Source organism: Hypanus sabinus, chromosome 10, assembly GCF_030144855.1.
Source record: "Hypanus sabinus isolate sHypSab1 chromosome 10, sHypSab1.hap1, whole genome shotgun sequence".
Classification (NCBI taxonomy): domain Eukaryota; kingdom Metazoa; phylum Chordata; class Chondrichthyes; order Myliobatiformes; family Dasyatidae; genus Hypanus; species Hypanus sabinus.
The window spans coordinates 89,699,660-89,719,669 of NC_082715.1; the positions used below are offsets into that span (position 1 = coordinate 89,699,660).

The 20,010-nt window shown below is 40.6% G+C and overlaps 1 protein-coding gene across 6 annotated transcripts in view; it reads left to right on the forward strand.

Annotated features, from left to right (window-relative positions):
- Window positions 1-20,010, forward strand: part of LOC132400848 (collagen alpha-1(XIX) chain-like) — a 109,262-nt gene that overhangs the window by 68,151 nt on the left and 21,101 nt on the right. For 4 of the 6 annotated variants that reach the window (XM_059982290.1, XM_059982291.1, XM_059982293.1 and 1 more), the window contains 4 exons: window positions 3,735-3,770; window positions 3,956-4,000; window positions 8,515-8,685; window positions 17,475-17,541. In XM_059982290.1, coding sequence (XP_059838273.1) covers window positions 3,735-3,770; window positions 3,956-4,000; window positions 8,515-8,685; window positions 17,475-17,541 — 319 coding nt within the window. Of the gene's footprint in view, window positions 1-3,734; window positions 3,771-3,955; window positions 4,001-8,514; window positions 8,686-15,411; window positions 17,400-17,474; window positions 17,542-20,010 lie in introns of those variants that run through there. The other 2 variants (XM_059982295.1, XM_059982296.1) reach the window with 2 other exon arrangements.

A 20,010-nucleotide genomic window follows, 5' to 3' on the forward strand; every position in this document is an offset into this window, starting at 1 on the left:
TCTTGCCTCTGTAATTCCCCTTCCCTGCAATACTGATACATGTGACTTAAGCTTCTCCCTCTCAAATGCAGTATGAATTCAATCATATTATAATCACTGACTCCTAAGGGCTCCTTTACATTAAGCTCCCTAATAAGATCTGGGTTATTACACAATACCCAGTCTAAGATAGCCTTTACCCGAGTAGGCTCAAGCCAAGCTGCCATCTCATAGGCAATCAACAAATTCCCACTCTTGCGATCCGATTCCAACCTGATTTCCCCAATATCCTGGCATATTGAAGTCTGTCATTACAATTGTGTCATTATCCTTATTAGATGCCTTTTCCAGCTCCCTTTGCAATCACAGACCCTCATCTTGGCTACTATTTGAAGGCCTATATATGATTCCCATCATGGTTTTTTCTACCCTTGCAGCTTCTTAACTCTGCCCACAAAGATTCTGCATTCTCCAAACCTGTCACCTCTTTCTAAAGATGTAATTCCATTTCTTACCAATAGAGCCATACCACCACCTATGCTTTCCTGCTTATCCTTTCGATACAAAGTATATTATTTTAATGTTAAGCTCCCAATTATCACTGACATAAGCTGTGAAATTTGTTGTTTTGTGGCAGCAGTACAAAGCAAAGACATAAAATATACAAGTTACAATAATAATTTTATACATATATATTCATTCCAAAAATGAACAATAAAGGAACTGTTTTCAGGAACATCTGTGCTGAGTATGGATTGGGCACTTGGATTGTTTTCAAGTCCAAGGGAAACACTCAAGAAGGTAGCGGAGAATGACAGAGCTAAGATCTTGTGGGACTTCTAAATACAGACTGATAAGCAAGTACTGGTTCGCCAACCAGACATTATATTACTGGACAAGGAACAGGAGAAAGCAATAGTAATAGTTGTAGCAATCCTGAATAACAATAACATCTGGAAGAAAGAATTTGAGAAGCTGGAGAAATACCAAGGCTTGAAAGAGCAGATAGAGAGGATGTGGAAGGTTAAAGCCAGAGTAATCCTGGTGGTGATAGGAGCACTTGGATTGTGACACCTGGATAGGGAGGATGGCTCCAACAAATCACAGGAACAGGATCTGAGATCTCAGTCCAGAAGAGTGCAGTGCTAGGAACAGCAAGGATGCTGTGCTGAACCCTCAAGCTCCCATGCCTTTGATCGAGAACTACCAAAGAAGGTAGGTAGAATGACAGAGCTAAGATCTCATGGGACTTCTAAATACAGACTGATAAGCAGGTACTGGTTCACCGACCAGACATTATATTACTGGACAAGGAACAGACAGACAGACAGACATTATTGATCCCAAAGGAAAAGGGGTTTCATTACAGTTGCACCAACCAAGAATAGTGTAGAAGTATAGCAATATAAAACCATAAATAATTAAATAATAATAAGTAAATTATGCCAAGTGGAAATAAGTTCAGGACCAACCTGTTGGCTCAGGGTGTCTGACAGTCCGAGGGAGGAGTTGTAAAGTTTGATGGCCATAGGTAGGAATGACTTCCTATGATGCTCAGTGTTACATCTCGGTGGAATGAGTCTCTGGCTGAATGTACTCCTGTGCCTAACCAGTACATTATGGAGTAGATGGGAAACATTGTCCAAGATGGCATGCAACTTGGACAGCATCCTCTTTTCAGACACCATCGTCAGAGAGTCCAGTTCCACCCCCTCAACATCACTGGCCTTACGAATGAGTTCGTTGATTCTGTTGGTGTCTGCTACCCTCAGCCTGCTGCCCCAGCACACAACAGCAAACATGATAGCACTGGCCACCACAGGCTCACAGAACATCTTCAGCATCATCTGGAAGATGTTAAAGGACCTCAGTCTCCTCAGGAAGTAGAGACGGCTCTGACCCTTCTTGTAGACAGCCTCATTGTTCTTTGACCAGTCCAGTTTATTGTCAATTCGTATCCCCGGGTATTTGTAATCCTCTACCACACTGGCCTCTTGGATGGAAACAGGGGTCACCGGTGCCTTAGCCCTCCTCAGGTCCACCACCAGCTCCTTAGTCTTTTTCACATTAAGCTGCAGATGATTCTACTCACACCATGTTACAAAGTTTCCCACCATAGCCCTGTATTCCACCTCATCTCTCTTGCTGATGCATCCAACTATGGCCGAGTCATCAGAAAACTTCTAAAGATGGCAAGACTCTGTGCAGTAGTTGAAGTCCAAGGTGTAGCTGGTGAAGAGAAAGGCAGACAGGACAGTCCCCTGTGGAGTCCACTCTGTCTGGCACACAGTGTTGCAAGTGCACGTACTGTGGTTTGCTAGTCAGGTAATCAATAATCCATGACACCAGGGAAACATCCGCCTGCATCACTGTCAGCTTCTCACCCAGCAGAGCAGGGCGGATGGTATTGAACGCACTGGAGAAGTCAAAAAACATGACCCTCACAGTGCTCGTCGGCTTGTCCAGGTGGGCATAGACATGCTTCAGCAGGTAGACAATGGCATCCTCAACTCCTAATCGGAGCTGGTAGGCGAACTAGAGAAGGTCTAAGTGTGGCCTGACCATAGGCTGGAGCTGCTCTAGAACAAGTCTTTCCAAGGTCTTCATGATGTGGGAGGTCAGTGCCACCGGTCTGTAGTCATTGGAGCCACAGGGGCGCGGCGTCTTCAGTACAGGGACGAGGCAGGATATCTTCCACAGCACAAGAACCCTCTGGAGACTCAGGCTCAGGTTGAAGACGTGGTGAAGTACTCCACATAGCTGGGGGCACAGGCTTTGAGCACCCTGGGGCTGACACCATCCGCGCCTGCAGCCTTGCTTGGGCAGAGACGTTTCAGCTGTCTTCTCACCTGTTCAACTGTGAAGCCCACTGTGGTAGTTTCAGGTGGGGGAGGGGTGTAGTCATGTGAGCAGGGTAGTCATGAGAACAGAAGAAAGCAATAGTAATAGATGTGACAAAGTATAAAAATACCAAAATATAAAATTAATAAGTAGAGCAAAAAATGTGAGGTTGGGTTCATAGACCATTCAGAAATCTGATGGCAGATGAAAGAAGCTGTTCCTAAAATGTTGAGTGTGTGTCCTCAGGCTTTTGTACCTCCTCCTTGGTAGTAGAAATGAGAAGAGGGTATGTTCTGGGTGATGGAGGTCATTCACAATGAATGTTGCTATTTTGCAGGTCCTCAATGACCTTGATGGATCTGTTTACAACCCCCTGCTGCTTTTTCTGATCCTGTACATTGGCTCTTTCATACCAGACAGTGATGCAAGCATTTAAAATGTTCTCCACGCTACATCTGTGGAAATTTACTAGAGTCTTAGGTGACATACCAAATCTACTACTAATTCAATTTCTTCTGTTAAGTGTACATTTGACTGTAGCTGGATCAGTGCTGAGGCTTCTAGCAAATGAATGTCATCACATCAGGACTAATGTCACCACTGCAACCTCTTCCAGTTGGCATGTTTCTGTGACCCTGATTTGCCAAATAAAATGATTTTCAATTGACAGTGGAAGCAAATCAGCACCCATAGAAACATACTATCAAGGTCTGTAGTTTTTGATAGTCCCTCCTAATGAGAAAGAAAGAGGTATTGGCTCTACACTTTCACACACATTTTTACTTCAAATATGGGGGAATGATAGGCAGAGACTTGTTCAGGGCAAATAAGGTTGTAGAAAATGTGTGACAATAAAATATTACTGGCATGGTTCAGATACTTTGAAGATGAACTTTCTTTTCATTACTTTGCAGGGGAAAACTGGGGCACATGGATTCCCAGGTGCACAGGTAAGGTCAAAGGAGAACAATTTAAGTATCATAATTTTAATTATTACTAATTTGTTTTTCTACCCCACCTCATGCTTTGAAATGTTAACAGGTTCTAAGCATGAACTGCAATAGTACTCCAATTAACAATAAAGTATTTTACACTTACTAAGTCTTGTGAATTTATTTTCTTTGTTAAATTGTAGGGTTTGCAAGGGAATCCAGGAGACCGTGGGCCCAAGGGTGAGCGAGTAAGTCACTTATTAAAAGAAATATTTCTTAATATAAGGATAATTCAGCCGGGACATGCCCATTAATTGTTGTTGTCTGACATCCAGTTTGATACAAACTACATGGAAATCTGAATAATCCATATTTCTTTGTTCCATGTTGAGACACTTACTGACTGGCATTACACATACAAACTTGAAAGGGATTGAAAGGGAATTGGATATTTGTATATCCAAAAGTTGTGAGTTTAGTTCCTTCAGAGAGTGAAGAATAAGGGGAAAAACAATGAGGAAAATCCTCAATGCATCCGCAAAGGAAACAGCATTATGAAGGACCCCTCATACAATCTCTTCTCCCTCCTGCCATCTGGGAAAAGGCTCTGAAGCATTCGGGCTCTTACGACCAGATTATATAACAGTTTCTTCCCCCAAGCTATCAGACTCCTCAATACCCAAAGCCTGGACTGACACCTTGCCCTACTGTCTTGTTTAATATTTATTGTAATGCTGGTACTGTTTTTGTGCACTTTATGCAGTCCAGTGTAGGTCTGTAGTCTAGTATAGCTTTCTCTGTTTTTTTTATTACGTAGTTCAGTCTAGTTTTTGTACTGTGTCATGTGAACCATGATCCTGAAAAACGTTGTCTCATTTTTACTATGCACTGTACCAGCAGTTATGGTCGAAATGACAATAAAAGTTGACTTGACTTGACTTGAATTACATTACCACATTCCAGCAAGAGAAATGATCTTGAAATGAGTATTTGGATGAGAGCAGCACATACAAAATGCTAGAGATCAGGCAACATCGATGGAAAGGAATAAACAGTCAACATGTTGTTACAAACCCCGTAACTGGGTCACTTACCAGCAAAGATAGAGAGGTCCGTTGAAGTCTGATGGTACTATTTTTAACAGTATTTATTAGTAAAAATACACAAAAATAATATCAATGCAAACATACAGATAATATACGTCATCAATACTAAATCTAAAAGTGCAGGTATAATAATAATCAATAAGAAATAAGCTCTATCGTTGTCTAGGGGATAATGTATTGTCCGATGGAAATATAAAAGTCACTCAGTTCATTCAGGCTGCAGCCTTTGGTTGGAGTCAAGAGAGAGATTTTTAGAAACTTGCTGGTTTTTCCTTTTATGATTTCGATCCTTCGAGAGTTCCGTTGGTGTGGCCGGTCACTTGTGGCCTCTTCTTTAGCTAAAGCCATTCTTCCGTGGCGAGCCCACCAATTCCCAGGCAAGGGAAAAGGACGCACGCGAGCCCCCCACTGGCTGTCGCTATTAAACGCTGTCACGGGATTCCTAGCGTTTTTCCTGGTGCGTCTAAAGGGGTTGTTCCCCAGACCCTCTTTTATCCTTACTCACGGGGTCTCAGATGTCAATCAGGTTGGGATGATGCAATCCCTCAACCAGCCCACTCTGGTCATCCCCTGAGGGCGTCAATGAATAGTACAGTACTCAATACACAATTCCGTCTCCAAGAGACAATAGCCGTTATCAATGGTTTTGTTTTGCTGAGGCCAGGACACATTCCAAACCCTGTGTATTCTGGACATCTCTCTCTCATTTCCTGGGTCCCAGACCCAAATTAATAGCGATCTTGCGATTCTCACCAAGGAGGGGGTGACTTTGTACCCTTCGGCCCCTCAGAGTTGTGGCACATTCGTAACAATGTTGAGCCAAGACTCTTCATCAGGATTTATGAAGTGTTTACGACAAGATAAAATTTAGCACCGTTGTTTTAGCACCAATCAAAATTGGTGCCGAATCAGCATGTGGGAGGGAGAATGAGAATCTGACTGAGTGGTGCCTCAAAAACAACCTCTTACTCAACGTCAACAAGACCAAGGAACTGAATATAGACTTCAGGAGGAGGAAATCAGAAGTGTATGAACCAGTCCTCTTCAGGGAATCAAAAGTGGAGAGGATCAGCAACTTTAAATACATTGGTATTAACATTTTAGAGGACCTGACCTGGGCCCAGCACTTAAGTGCAATTGTGAAGAAAGCACGGCAGCTCCTCTATTTCCTTAGAAGTTTGCGAAGATTTGGCATGACATGTAATATTTTGGCAAACTTCTATAGATGTGTGGTGGAGACTATATTGTCTGGCTGCATCATAGCCTGGAATTACTGAGTATGCCCACAAGAAAGCAAGTCTCAGGGTTGTATATGGTGATATATATGTACTTCGATAATAAACTTCGAACCTTGAACTTTGAGAATTCAAAGTACTTGAGGAGGAGGGGAAGAATCCCATGAAAAGAGCAGAACAGTTGGGCTGAATATTGCATAGTGCTCTATGACTCCATATAAGATCAATGCTAGCACAGCTGGGAAAAGGATTCACACAAAGCCACAGGATTACAGTAGTAACTCCATTTCAAGAAACTGTACATGTTTTCAGGCATAGTAAGGTTGTGAGAGACGCTGTGTAAATACATGTTATTTACTGTCAGCAATGCACCAGTACAGCCTTTGACCCACTGTTGGAAGATGAAGGCCTGACACCAAGCTCGGTCTATCAGGCAGCAGTATTCAAAGTTTGAAGTTAAAAGTAAATTTATTATCAAAGTACATATATGGCACCATATACAACCCTGAGATTAATTTTCTTGTGGACATACTCAATAAATCCAAAACCATAACAGAATCAATGAACGATCACATCAGCTGGGTATTCAACCTATGTGCAAAAGACAATAAACTGTGCAAATACAAAAAAAAATAATAATAACAACGTACACTCGAATACACTTGAGGGGGAGAGGAATAATAGACATTAAACGTCTACACAACAGTTAGATAAAACTTCTAAGCATATACTTTCATCAACAAAAACAATATTCAGCACTCCACATGAGCAAATGCAATTCTGATAAGAAATATACACCACTAAACTTAAATGAGAGCACAACCCCAAAAAAATGAAGCCATTATCACTATTGAAGAAAAAGTTAACCAATAGAAGAGCATAATCCTCCATGGAAGGCATTCTCGCAATCTGAGCAAACTAGATATTGACAAGGAAGTGTAAAATACCTAACTCAGTGCTGGAGCCCTCTTCCCAGAAACAGAAGGGTTCCTGTGGAAATACAGGACCAGGTGGTTAAAGCACACAAAAAAATCAAAATATATAATAATAGACCAACAAGTTCAAGATGACAAATGTAGAAAATCCCAAGAAAAAACAAAAACAGTCCTATACATTACAGGATCCTGTAGCAGTTTAACTTAATCTGAATACCTACAAATGCACAATCAAGAAGCAAGCATCATTCTTCAAAATCTTACTTTAAAATACAAACTCTTAAAAGAAATCATACCTTACCATAAAAACATGCCTGATCCAGTTTTAAAGTCAGAATACCACAGATTATATTAAAACTGATCAGTTATTACAGATAGGATGATCCATAATAACCATAACAATGCATAATAATACTTGTTAAACAAACAAGAAACTTACTTAATATATATAGCCATTTCATATATGTAACTTAGAGAAATCAATAAATGAAAACCACCAGAAATATGCAAAATTAAAAGAGGAGGTTTAAAGACTTTGGAACATGAACAGGATATACATTGTCCCAAACTGGTATCATCCCAAAGGAGCTACACAATAGCATTAAATAATTATGGCCACACAGCAATATCTATGTAAATCTTCAGAAGGCCACAATACTAAACACCACTAGAATAGTTCGAAAGTTTCTCGCAATTGAGAAATAAGCATGCTTGGCTATGCCCGCACCTCAGGTTTTACCAGCATGAGCTGAGAAAAAATGTTTTTATAATGTTAATTCTCTTCCCTCCTGAACATTTCCCTCAAAACCCATTAAGTACTGATACAAGTGGCCAGTGTGAATGCAAATAATCCTCAACTACAGGGGATGCTTAAGAAGAAGGAGGTTTTGTTGTCACAGTAATCTGCATTTTGTCCTCCTAAAGGCCAAAATTTCTGAGTGAATCAAAATTTTAAAAGACTGAGATTGTTATTCATTTGGAGAAGGCACCAAGGAATAAGCTGCTATGGTGCAGGTCAGGCCTGAACTGTTAGAATGGAGAAGCAGGGCTACTCAATCCTGCTGGAAGATGTTGGATTTGGATGAGGACAGTATGGAAATAAAGTGTGGTGCCCCTTCAGTTGAATGCACAAATTGTCTAGGCTTGTAAAGAAGGGCTACTTTGGATAGAAAGTTAAAATCCACATTTTGTGAATAGGAAATGCAGAAATGAAGGAGAAAGTATTGAACGTTCTGCTTTACTGGCAGTAGTTTGGATCTTAGGAATTGTTCCGCATTATTTGTTCACAGTTCATTAAAATTAAGAAAGGAGTACTTTGAATTTTTATGCACGTTTTTACTAATGTGTATTTTTCTTCATAAATTCGTGCTTCTCCTCAAAGAACAGGTTTCTAATGTTTGTCTCTTCTAAAATGAATATATAGTTATGTCATGGCCTTCCTTTTATCCTTGTATGTCTTGATCCTTTCTGTTCCTCTTTTGGATAGGGAGATCCAGGAATACTGGGTGATCGAGGGCCTCAAGGTGAAAGAGGAAGGATGGGTCTGCCAGGGCCACCTGGAGAGAAAGGAGCACTGGGATCTTCCGGCCCTGTAGGGCCACGAGGAAGAACAGGTCCCCCAGGACCTCCAGGTTATCCAGGATTCTCTGAAATTTCAGTAAGACTAATCAATTACTATTCTTGTCTACCCTGTTCCAGTATTTTAGCATCTAAACAATGTTGTATATTTATGATATATATTAACTCAATTTTGATGAGCTTATTATGAGTGAATAGGTGAAAGAGTGGTGAGGAAGTGGGACAAATATTCCAACTTTTACAGCAATGTTGGCTTTGAACATTTCTATCATTCCTTCTGCACCATGCACAAAACACTATTCACACTATTCTCCCATATCCATGAACCATGTAATAAATCATCTTCTTGTCATCTCTGCCTACTTCAAATTCAAAATTTGATTGTCATTCAACTGTACATAAATACCTTTGAATTCAGCCAAACAAAACAGAGCTACTCCAGGGCCAAGGTGCACAACACACTACCAACAGTCATGCATAGCACAAGGCACATATAGCACATACACAGTGTCCACGGAAAGTATTCACCACCCACCCCCCCAGAAGTTTTCACATTTTATTGTTTTACAATTTTGAATCAATTGGTCAACAAAAAAAGATTCTTTCATGTCAGAGTGAAAACAGATCTCTGCAAAGTGATCTAAATTAATTACAAATGTGATTACATCACAAATGATTTTCATTGGCTGCAAGGTGTTTTCAGACATCCTGAATTAATGCATAAATTCGTGTAACCCCCTGGGTTGCCTCAGGCTCGCTCAGCTCGTTCTCATCTAGGGGGAGCAGCCTTCGGCCCCGTCAAACTGGGTAATCAGCTGGTGTGGATGCTGTGTGATGTCCCCGCCTCGCCCAAAAAAACAGACAGTACACCATATGCGATTAAGTGAGTACAATTTATAAAGGTTACTATAACTAAGTGATTAATAATGATACAGTATATATGAAGGAAAAGAAAATAAAGAAAAGGCGCCAAACTTATCAAAGTCCAAACCACTTCGTGCACAACCATTGGAGCTCAATTACTGAAGTCTTCTGGCTACCATTCGATCCCCTCCGAACTCCTTGACTCGCAGCTCAGGACCACCCGAAGTGGTCAACCAAGCACATCTATCTTCGTCTCCTCTCCTCGGGGTACCTCCTGGCCTCGGACCCCGACTTGGGGTCCATTCCTTGCCCAGTTTACAGCATCGCGTCCTCTCTCTCTCACCCCCTCGTGCCGACTCCCCAAAAGCCTGCCAACAATAGCTTACAGACTCAGAAGAAAGAACAACATTAATCCCAATTGGTTTACAAAGGAATACAATTCTCGTTATCAGTAAATTTTAACCCAAGCAAGCTTCCAGCACTCTCTCACAACAAAGAAGCATTCCTACTTTAAACAAAACAAAGAAGCCATTTTGATTACATACACAGTAACAAAGAAAAAGAAGAAACCCTCTTTACATTCGTATTCATTGAGGCTGCAAGAGGCAGATGGGCTGCTATCCAGATTCACTACTTGCAGAGTCCTTTCACCCAGACGTATTCCAGACACCTATGTCAGGATGCTGTTTATTGACTATAGCTCAGTGTTTAACACCATCATTCCTACAAACTTGATTGATAAGCACAGAACCTGGGCCTCGACCTCCCTCGTGAATACAATTGAATACTCAACTTCCTCACCAGAAGACCACACTCTGTGTGGATTGGTATTCATAGCTGCTCCTCACTGACGATCAACACTGGTGCACCTCAGGGATGTGTGCTTACCCCACTGCTGTACTCTCTGTATACCCATGACTGTGTGGCTAGGCATAGCTCAAATGCCATCTATAAATCTGCTGATGGTACAACCATTGTTGGAAGAATCTCAGATGGAGATCAAAGAGCTTACGGGAGTGAGATCTACCAGCTAGTTGAGTGGTGTTGCAGCAACAACCTTGCACTCAATGTTGGTAAGACCAAAGAGCTGATTGTGGACGAGAAAGGGTAGGATAAGGGAACACAAACAAATCCTCATAGAAGGATCAGAAGTGGGGAGAATGAGCAATTTCAAGTACCTGGGTGATAAGGTCTCTGAGGATCTAACCTGGTCCCAACATATCAATGCAGTTATAAAGAAGGCAAGAAAGAGGCTGTACTTCATTAGGAGTTTGGGCAGGGCCGGATTAACCTAGTAGCAAAAGTACCATATGCTACAGGCCCCGCGTCTTCGAGGTACCCACCCGCACTAAATGCTTGCAAGCTGCGATCTGGTGAAATCGGCATTCTCACCATTTTCTCATGACTGCTGGAGTGTGTTTTGGGTAGACGATTAATTTACACTTAAATAAATGACATCAGCCATCAGTTTTCTGTTCTTTGACAAAGTACTGTGGATTGAGTTCATAACAATGCATTTCCTAAAAGCTGTGAACCCAGTTTCAATGAATCTCTGGCGCCTCTGAGACAAGAACGCTAATTTTACAGGTAGTTGGGAAGACACCATATCTATGCTTTTTGAATATGAATTGTCCTCTATGTTAGCGCGTAATGTACCAATTAATGTATTATGGATTTTAACTGCAAAGCCTCAGTTGTTTCATCAACAACCTTCCAAGAAGGAAAATAATAGGCCTTGCTGGATTTTACGTGGTGTATATCCAAGGATCTTGTGAATCGCTACTTTAATCCTGTAATTGCAGGAGTTGCAGTTTTTCACAAATGAGAAAACTACAAACAGTTCCAGTGACAAGTCTGCATGAACCAGGTTAAATTGTCAATTGGTATTCTTAGACAAAATGAGACTGAGAGGAACAAGATGGCATTCTAGGGACTATCAGGAACACGAGTTGAAAATCTGAAAGGGAGTGCTGATCAGGTTATCAGTAAACACTTCTGGTTCCGCTAATTGTTTCAAGGCATCAGATGATTTGCGAACAATCCCGTTTGAAACAGGCAACGATTCTAACGTGGAATGTGGGTCGGAACATCATCTCGTATAGGAAACTGTGGTGTGAAAGCATTTTCATTTACACGGACTAAAATCGCATCAGCAGTTACTGAGTGCGAGGAGATGTCGTGGCCTCTGTACAAGTAACTGAAAGGTATTTACCCGGGACACCGATAAATCCAATGACTATGTAACAAATAATCCATGCTTGTACCATTGTTAATCCTGGGCTGTTAAAATTTAAAAGTCTACTCCCAATTTTCTAATGTTCTACTTTTCATAAAAGACAATGAGGGTAAATAAATTCAAACAAAGCGCAATTAACAAATTTCTTCTGCGTCTACTGGGTAAAGTACTTAAGGGATCAGACGTTCAGAGTCCACCGTGTTCAGAAGAACTTGAACTTCTGTGTGAAATAGACATTTCCAGTATCAACAAATTTGTTCATGCTAAATCTAGAAAATCTAACTTTTAAATTGAGTTTTGTTTCTTTTGATATTTGAAATTGATACCTACATGTAAGTAATACTATTACTGAAGTGTCAGACATTTGTTGTATTATCTGGCTGTATAGCAAATGAAGAAAATGAATTACTATGTGAGTAAATAATTTATGTTTTAATACTTAAGTGTTTTTTTAAAATTTAGCGCCCCTTTATAACATATGCTACAGGCCCTGCACTAGCTTAATCTGGCCCTGAGTTTGAAGAGATACAGTTTGTCACTTAAAACACTCAAAAACGTTTGCAGATGTACCATGGAGAGCATTCTGAAAGGCTTCATCATTGTCTGGGATAGAGGGTGCTACTGCACAGCATTGAAATAAGCTACGGAAAGTTGTAAAATCAGTCATTTCCATCATGGTACTATCCACCATAGTATCCAAGATACCTTTAAGGAGTGGTGTCTCAGAAAGGTGGTGTCAATCATTAAGGACCCCCAATACCTGAAGGCACACACTCAGTGATTCAGGAATAGTTTCTTCCCCTCTGCCATTCAATTCTTAAATGGATGTTGAAGCTTTGGACAGGAGCTCATTTTTATTATTTCTGTTTTTACACGATTTTTAATCCAACTGTTTCACACACACACATTGATTTACTTTTTGTCCCTAAATTATCTCATATTGCATTGTACTGCTGCCACTAAGTTAACAAATTTCACGACATATGGCAGTGATATTAAACCTGATTCTGAGAGGGCCAGTTGCACTGACCCCCCCCCCCACCCCACCCTTTCACCCAACGGGAGTCCAGCAAGGTAGCACAGACTCCCAGCAGTAAGTAGGCTTCAAACTGTATCACCGCAATCATGACAACCTTTGGCAACTCACTACTTCCAGAGTCACCTGAACTGTTTTAAAGTGTCTGAAACATCCAAGAACTATTTAAAATATTTTTAAAAACACGAGAAAATAATTCTAAGTGAAAATATCTTAAAATGCTACTACTTATGAACATTAGGACAAGGCAAAACAACGAACACTGACAATGATGTAAGAGTCGGCAACTGATTCCGATCCATGAGGTCACTTTCGCTGGCAAAAAGCTGAAGACCAGATGTGAAAAACATCTGGATTCTACCTTCAGTTTCATTTCTGCTGGTTGGTTTCAAGTCCAAGGGACAAAGTGGGGTCTGATTATCTCTAACTCCACTGAAAGTTCCCTAGACAATTAATCTGTAACTCAGCACAATTTAAGTTATCATGAACACATTGTCGCAGATTAATTACAGAATGTTTTTGTCAGAAGGCAAAATCTGGAAGCAGTGATAGGTACTGATAGAAGGTCATCAACCTGGAACATTACCCTGTCACTCTCTCCAGATTTGGGCTTCTGCCCACTTCCTCTCCTGTGCTGATGAAAGGTCTCAGAGCGAAATATCTACTGTTAATTTCCCTCTATAGATTCTGCCTGACCTGCTGAGTTCCTTCAGCTTTTTGTATATGTTATCAAAAATATATAAAGGTTTTTAACTAAATACTGCTATGAATTTCTAAAACTAATTTATTTGCTATGCAGTTTTTGCCCTGTCAAATTCCTTTAAGTTTATTCTGCAGAAATCTGATGGTAGAGGGAAAGCAGTTGTCCTGAAAAGTTAAAGTGTGTGTCTCTAGGTTCCTGTACCTCTTACTCCTCTTGAATGGTACCAATGAGAAGATGGCATGAACCATATGATGGGGTTGCTTGTTGATGGATGCCAACTTTTTGAGGCATTGCCTTTTGAAGGTGTCCTCAATGCTGGTGAGGCTAGTGCCCATGATGGAGCTGGCTGAGTTTATAATCCTGTGCAGTGACCCCTCCATACCAGACAGTGATGCAGCCAGTTAGAATGCTCTCCATGGTGCACCTGTAGGAATTTGTGAGAGTCTTTGATGACATACTAAGTCTCCTCAAACTCCTAATCAAATATAACTTTGTAATTGCATCAACATGTTGCACCCAGGATAGATTTTCAGAGATGTTGACACCCCAGAAACTCAAACCTGCCTACCCTTTTCATTGCTGATCCCTCAATGAGAATTTGTATGTGTTTCCTCAATTTCCTTTCCTGAAGTCCATAATTAATTCCTTGGCCTTACTAATGTTGCGTGCAAGGTTGTTGCTATGAAACCGCTCCACCAGCTGATCTGTCTCACTCATGTACGCCTCCACATCACCATCTGAAATTCTGCTAACAATGGTTGAGTCATCAGCAAATTTTATAGATTCCATTTTAGCTGTGCCTAGCCACACAGTCAGGGATGTAGAGAGAGTAGAGTAGTAGGCATATTATGCATCCTTGAGGTGTGCCAGTGTTAATTGTCAGCAAGGAGGAGTTGTTATTTTCGACCTGCACTGAAGAAGTCAAGGATCTAGTTGCAGAGGAAGGTACAGAGGCCCAGGTTTTGGAGTTTGCTGATTAGAATTGAGGGTATGATTGTGCTTAACAGCAACCTAAGGTAAGTACTGCTATTATCCACATGATCCAAGGCTGAGTGGAGAGCCAGTGAGATTGCATTGCTGTAGGTCTATTATGGCGATAGGGTTCAGGTTCTTGTTTAGGCAAGAGTTCATTTGGCCATGACCAACCTCTCACAGCCCTTCATTACAATAGATGTGAGTACAACTGGGCAATAGTTGTTGAGGTAGCTCCCCTGCTCCTCTTGGGCACTGGAATGATTGTCATCTTTTTGTAACCTTTAACTGCAGCAGTGAGAGATTGAAGATATCCCTGAACACTACCACTAATTGGTTGATGCAGTTTTTCAGTGTCCTACCAGGTATACTATCAGGGCTTAACACCTTGTGAGGGTTCACTCTCTTGAAAGATGTTACAATGTCAGCCTCCAAGACAAAAATCACAAGGTCACCAGTTGCTGCAGGTGTAGTTTTCTCCCTCTCAAAGCTTGCATAAAAGGCATTGATCTCATCTGGAGTGAATCATCACAGACATTCACGATGGAAGTACTGGCCTGCAAACCCTGCCAGATCTGAGGTGCATTTGATTCCAGCTCTGACTTCAATCAGATTTGTTTTTTCACCCTCAAAATAACCTTCCATTTCGGTCCCTTGCTTTCAGCTGCCTTTTTTTTCTGGTAGTAGGCTTTACTATCCTCTGTTGCTAAGTGTATTCACAGTCTGGGAGTTTGATTGTCCTGATTTATATTCTCTATACTGTGTTGTGGTTGGTCTGGAGTTTCCTTTTTGTGTTGTTTGGGCTTGGGGAGGATATTAAGTTTACTTGTCTTCAATTTAGGTGCTTTTTTTTTAATTCTCTTTCTTTGTATCATATTGTCATTGTATGCTTAATTTTGCACTGTATTAATGTTCCTCATTGTGATTTGGGATTTTTTAATCTGTAAAATGTATTAAAAAAAACTAATTTAAAAAAATAACCTACCTTCCATAGGTTATACCTGGACTTCTTGTGTAGTTCTGGATCACCAGTCTTGAATGCCACAGATCTGGTTTATCAAAAAGACAATTAAAATTAATTATTAACTGACTTGAATGTATCTAAGCATCCCTTTAAACAGTACTGCTTGGGTGAGTTCTTTCCAACTGCTGAATGCTCCCAAGAAAATTGGTCAAGAACATCAGCTGTATCATTGAGCTCTAAATTATTATTATGGAACAAGTCCACAATGCATTAATTCTTGTCTTATTCTGCCTTTGGCATATATTTCCAGTAGATGTCAGCATTGTATTTCTGCCCGGTAAGATGACTGGAGCACATTGTTGCAATATAGGAGCTAATTCATTATTATAGAACTCATCCAAAAGAGATAAGTAGCTGAATTTTGTACATGTTTTTGTACTTGGGAATTTAACTGAATGCAATAATAGGATAACCAAACTTTTGGGAAAAGAAGCAAATTATTGAAAATCAGTGGTTTTATTTGTGTTTATGTGCTTGAGCGAAGCTAACAACAGGAGCTTTAGGGAAAAGGGGACAGCATCATATTTTCATAATCGATAGTGTCAGTGTTATACATAATGTTTTGTGTTGTTGCCTAGATCAAAAGTTCATTTCTGAGAGTATATCCATGCAACTTTTAGAGTGAAAATTTGGCCTTATTTACCATATATTCTAAAATAGCAAGTCAAAGAAATGTCCAGAGGCAGTGAGAATCTCAGTCCTTTTTAAACTGAGCGATAGCAAATGACTTGGGTTGGAAGCTACAAAACAGATCACGCATTTCCTTCTGTCCTTTCCGCCACTCCACTCGGATACTCCTGAAAAGCATATCTTTGATCAAGAACTTCATCAGCTCTCATACTAGATCCTCCTTTGTTTTGATTGAATCTCTATGATTAAAGATGAAAAATATGGCAGATACTGTGGCAAAAAGATCACAATGCAGCATTTAACATAATGTAGATTTCAAATGATCAGCATCTCAAACTTCTTTCAGTCTTTGGTAGTAACAGCTTTTAGTTTGTACCAGAAGTTCTTGAAGAGAGATTAACTACAAGGTTGAACAATAATGGTGACAGTAGTTATGGCAGCTGCTCCAGTAGCAACTTCTGGTTATAGAATGTCAAATGTCAATAGAGGTGTCAAAGGGTTCTCCTTTGGAAACCACCCACAAGCACAAGGTTCATAATTAGGACCTCCGGAGACTAATTTCACATCTGGTCATTCTGTAAAGTGCTGGTACAACAACATGATATAAATATGGAAAAGCCAAAGTTACAAATTAATTATATTATCTGATTCAAGTTGCACTCTTGAAACTTTCATCTGGTGGACATTTCCAGCAACACACTGAATGTGGTAGCAGTGAAGATGTCCTCTTTTCTCATCTGGATGTTAAAGATTCATTGATACCAAATGTAAATCATTAAGCTTATCATCACTCACCTGAAAATATTTAATCCATATATAATCACCAGCAAATTGGTATTTGTGGGGTCTTGCTGTATGCAATTTGGCTGTTCCATCTCCTATCGCATAGCAGTAACTTCTAATTAATTTCATTAGCTGTTAAGTATTCTGGAAATTAATGCAAGATGTATAAATAAATATGCTGTAAATGCAATACTTTGTTGTGTAAATGCCAATGTAGCTGGTGAATAATACAGAGATATTCAAATGTACTTAAATGCATCAGTAATGGAAAAGAATTAAAATTTAAGCCATGTACAAAGCTAAGAATCATTCACAGCAGGATCCATATAATGCAATTAAAAATATGTAAGTTGCCACCTGAAAATGGCGGCAACATGACACATTCATACCCACTCTCACCCAATAAAACAATGGAATGGTTGCCTCTTTGGTTTGTGTTCAAGAGTTCTGACATTTTTTACTTATTGAGATTAAAGTGTAATCAAGGTGTCTTTTACTCTCATTGCAAATCTTCATAATCATCTGGCTGTCCTTTAATCTCACTATTTCCACCTTGTTTTATTTACTTATGTTAATTGTCATTTACCTGATTCTATTAAATTCTCTCTTTACTTCATAAGGGCACCAAAATTTCATTTGAAGATTTATCAAAATTTATCAGACAGGAGATTCATAGAATTTTTGAAGGTAAGGAAGAAGTAGATTGAAATTGAAGAGAATGAAACTCGATGGAAAGTGTTAACATTTCTTGTTAATGACTTTATAACAGAACCAGGCAAAGCCACAAAACAATCAAGCTGTAAATTGCAGAGAAGTGGGTGGAGGAGGGATAGAGAGAACAAGGGAGAAGTTTATTCCCTTTATGGTGGAGACCAAGAATGTCTCTGATGCAAATAATATCACAGTAATGGTACTATTCCCACTGCTGGAGTTTATATGTTCTTCTCGTGACTGAGTGCTCCCATGTTCCGGGGTTAGTGAATTGTGCTCGTGCCACGTTGGCGACAAAGCATGGCAACACTTGCAGGCTGCCCTCTGCACAGTCCTCACACTGTCGGTCATTGGCACAAAATGATGCATTTCACTGTATACTTAGATGTACATGTGACAAATAAAGTTAATCTTTTGATGGATGTCCAAATGGTCTACAACAGCGCCAATCTCAGTGAAGACCATTGTGAACAACACACACAGAATGCTGGAGGAACTCAGCAGGCCAGGCAGCATCTATGGAAAAGAGTACAGTCGACGTTTCGGGCTGAGACCCTTCGGCAGCACTGGAGAAAAGAAGATAAGGAGTAGAGTTAAAAGGAGGGGAAGAAGAAACAGGAGGTGATAGGTGAAACCGGGTCGGGGAGGTTTGAAGTAAGGAGCTGGGAAGTTGATTGAAAGGGATACACAGCTGGAGAAAGGGGAATGTAATCAGAGAGGACAGAGTGCCCTGGAAGACAGAAAAAGGGAGAGGAGAACCAGAGATGAGTAGGCAAGGAGATGTGAGAGAGGGAAAAGGGGATGGGGAATGGTGAAGCGGGGTGCATTACTGGAAATTTGGGAAATTGATTTTCATGCTACCATGTTGGAGGCTACCCAGACAGAATATAAGGTGTTGTTCCTCCAACTTGAGTGTGGCCTCATCACAACAGTAAAGGAGGCCATGGATAGACATATTGGAATCACAATGGATGGCCACTGGGAGATCCTGCTTTTCCTGGTGGATGGAGCATACCTGCTCGGCGAAGTGGTCTTCCAATCTTCGTTGGGTCTCACCAATATACAGAAGACCACACTGGGAGCACCGGAGGCAGTATATAACCCCAACAGACTCACAGGTGGAGTGTCACTTGATGGAAGGACTGTTTAGGGCCCTGAATGGTAGTAAGAGAGGTGGTGTAGGGGTAGGTGTAGTACGTGCTCCGTTTGCAAGGATAAGTACCAGGAGGGACAAATGGATAAGGGAGTCATGTAGTGAGTGATCTCTGTGGAAAGCAGGAAGTTGGGGGCAAGAAAAGATGTGTTTAGTGGTGGGATCCCACTGGAGATGGCAGAAGTTACAGAGAATTATTTACTGAATGCGGAAGCTGGTGGAGTGGTAAGTAAGGACAAAAGAAACCCTATCCCAGGTAGGATGACAGGAGGATAGGGTAAGAACAAAAAAGCATGAAATGGAAGAAATGTGGTGGAGGGCAGAGTTGATGATGGAAGAAGGGGAATCCCTTTCTTTGAAGAAGGAGGACATCTCCTTTATTCTGGAATGAAAATCCTCATCCTGACAGCAGATGCAGCAGTTGTAGGCTTCAAACTTTGCAAAAGCTTGTTTCTCTGGAGTGTAGGAGGCTGAAGGCTTATTCTGGCTTTTTACCACTTCCTTCCCAGTCCTGATGAAGGGTCTCAGCCTGAAACATTGACTCTTTATTCCTCTTCATAGATGCTGCCTGAAATGTTGAGTTCCTTCAGGATTTTGTATGTAATGCTCACACAGTGGGCACCAGATTTTCATTGAGAGTGTAGCTAACAATGACCATTACTGGTCTCAAAAACTTTGCAAGCAAATTGCAATCTTCTGCTTTCCTATTTTAGTTCTGATGTCTTGAGACTGATTTCCATTGAGAACTTAGCCAAGTGGGTTCATTTCCATTGTAATTCACAATGCAATACCATAAGGTGCATGTTGGTTAAAGGTGAGTTGGTTGTACTTCTGGAGTGTGAGATGCCCAGTCCATGCTCCTTGCCTTATATCAGGATGGAAGAGGACAGGTACTCATTGTACCCACATAATCTGCCAGAATTTCAAGCAATAGAAAATAGAAGATATTCTATCCCAAACTTTATTTTCCTCACTATTTGTACAGTACTTTTTCTCCAATATTTGATTTTAATCAGCCTTTTTGAGGTGATGTATGATTTTAAAATTGTAGTTTAGTAGCATGCCTGGAAGCCATTCTGCTTTGATGATTTTCTTTATAAAGAAGCACAGCATAGACCCAGGCTATTTGGGCCATCAATTCCACAGCCACCCATTTACACTAATCCTACATTATTCTCTCCACATCCTCACTAACTCCCCCAAACCCCCGCAGATATTACCACTCATCTATACAACAGAGAAAATTTACAATGGCTAATGAACTACGAAGCTGCATGACTTTGGAATGTGGG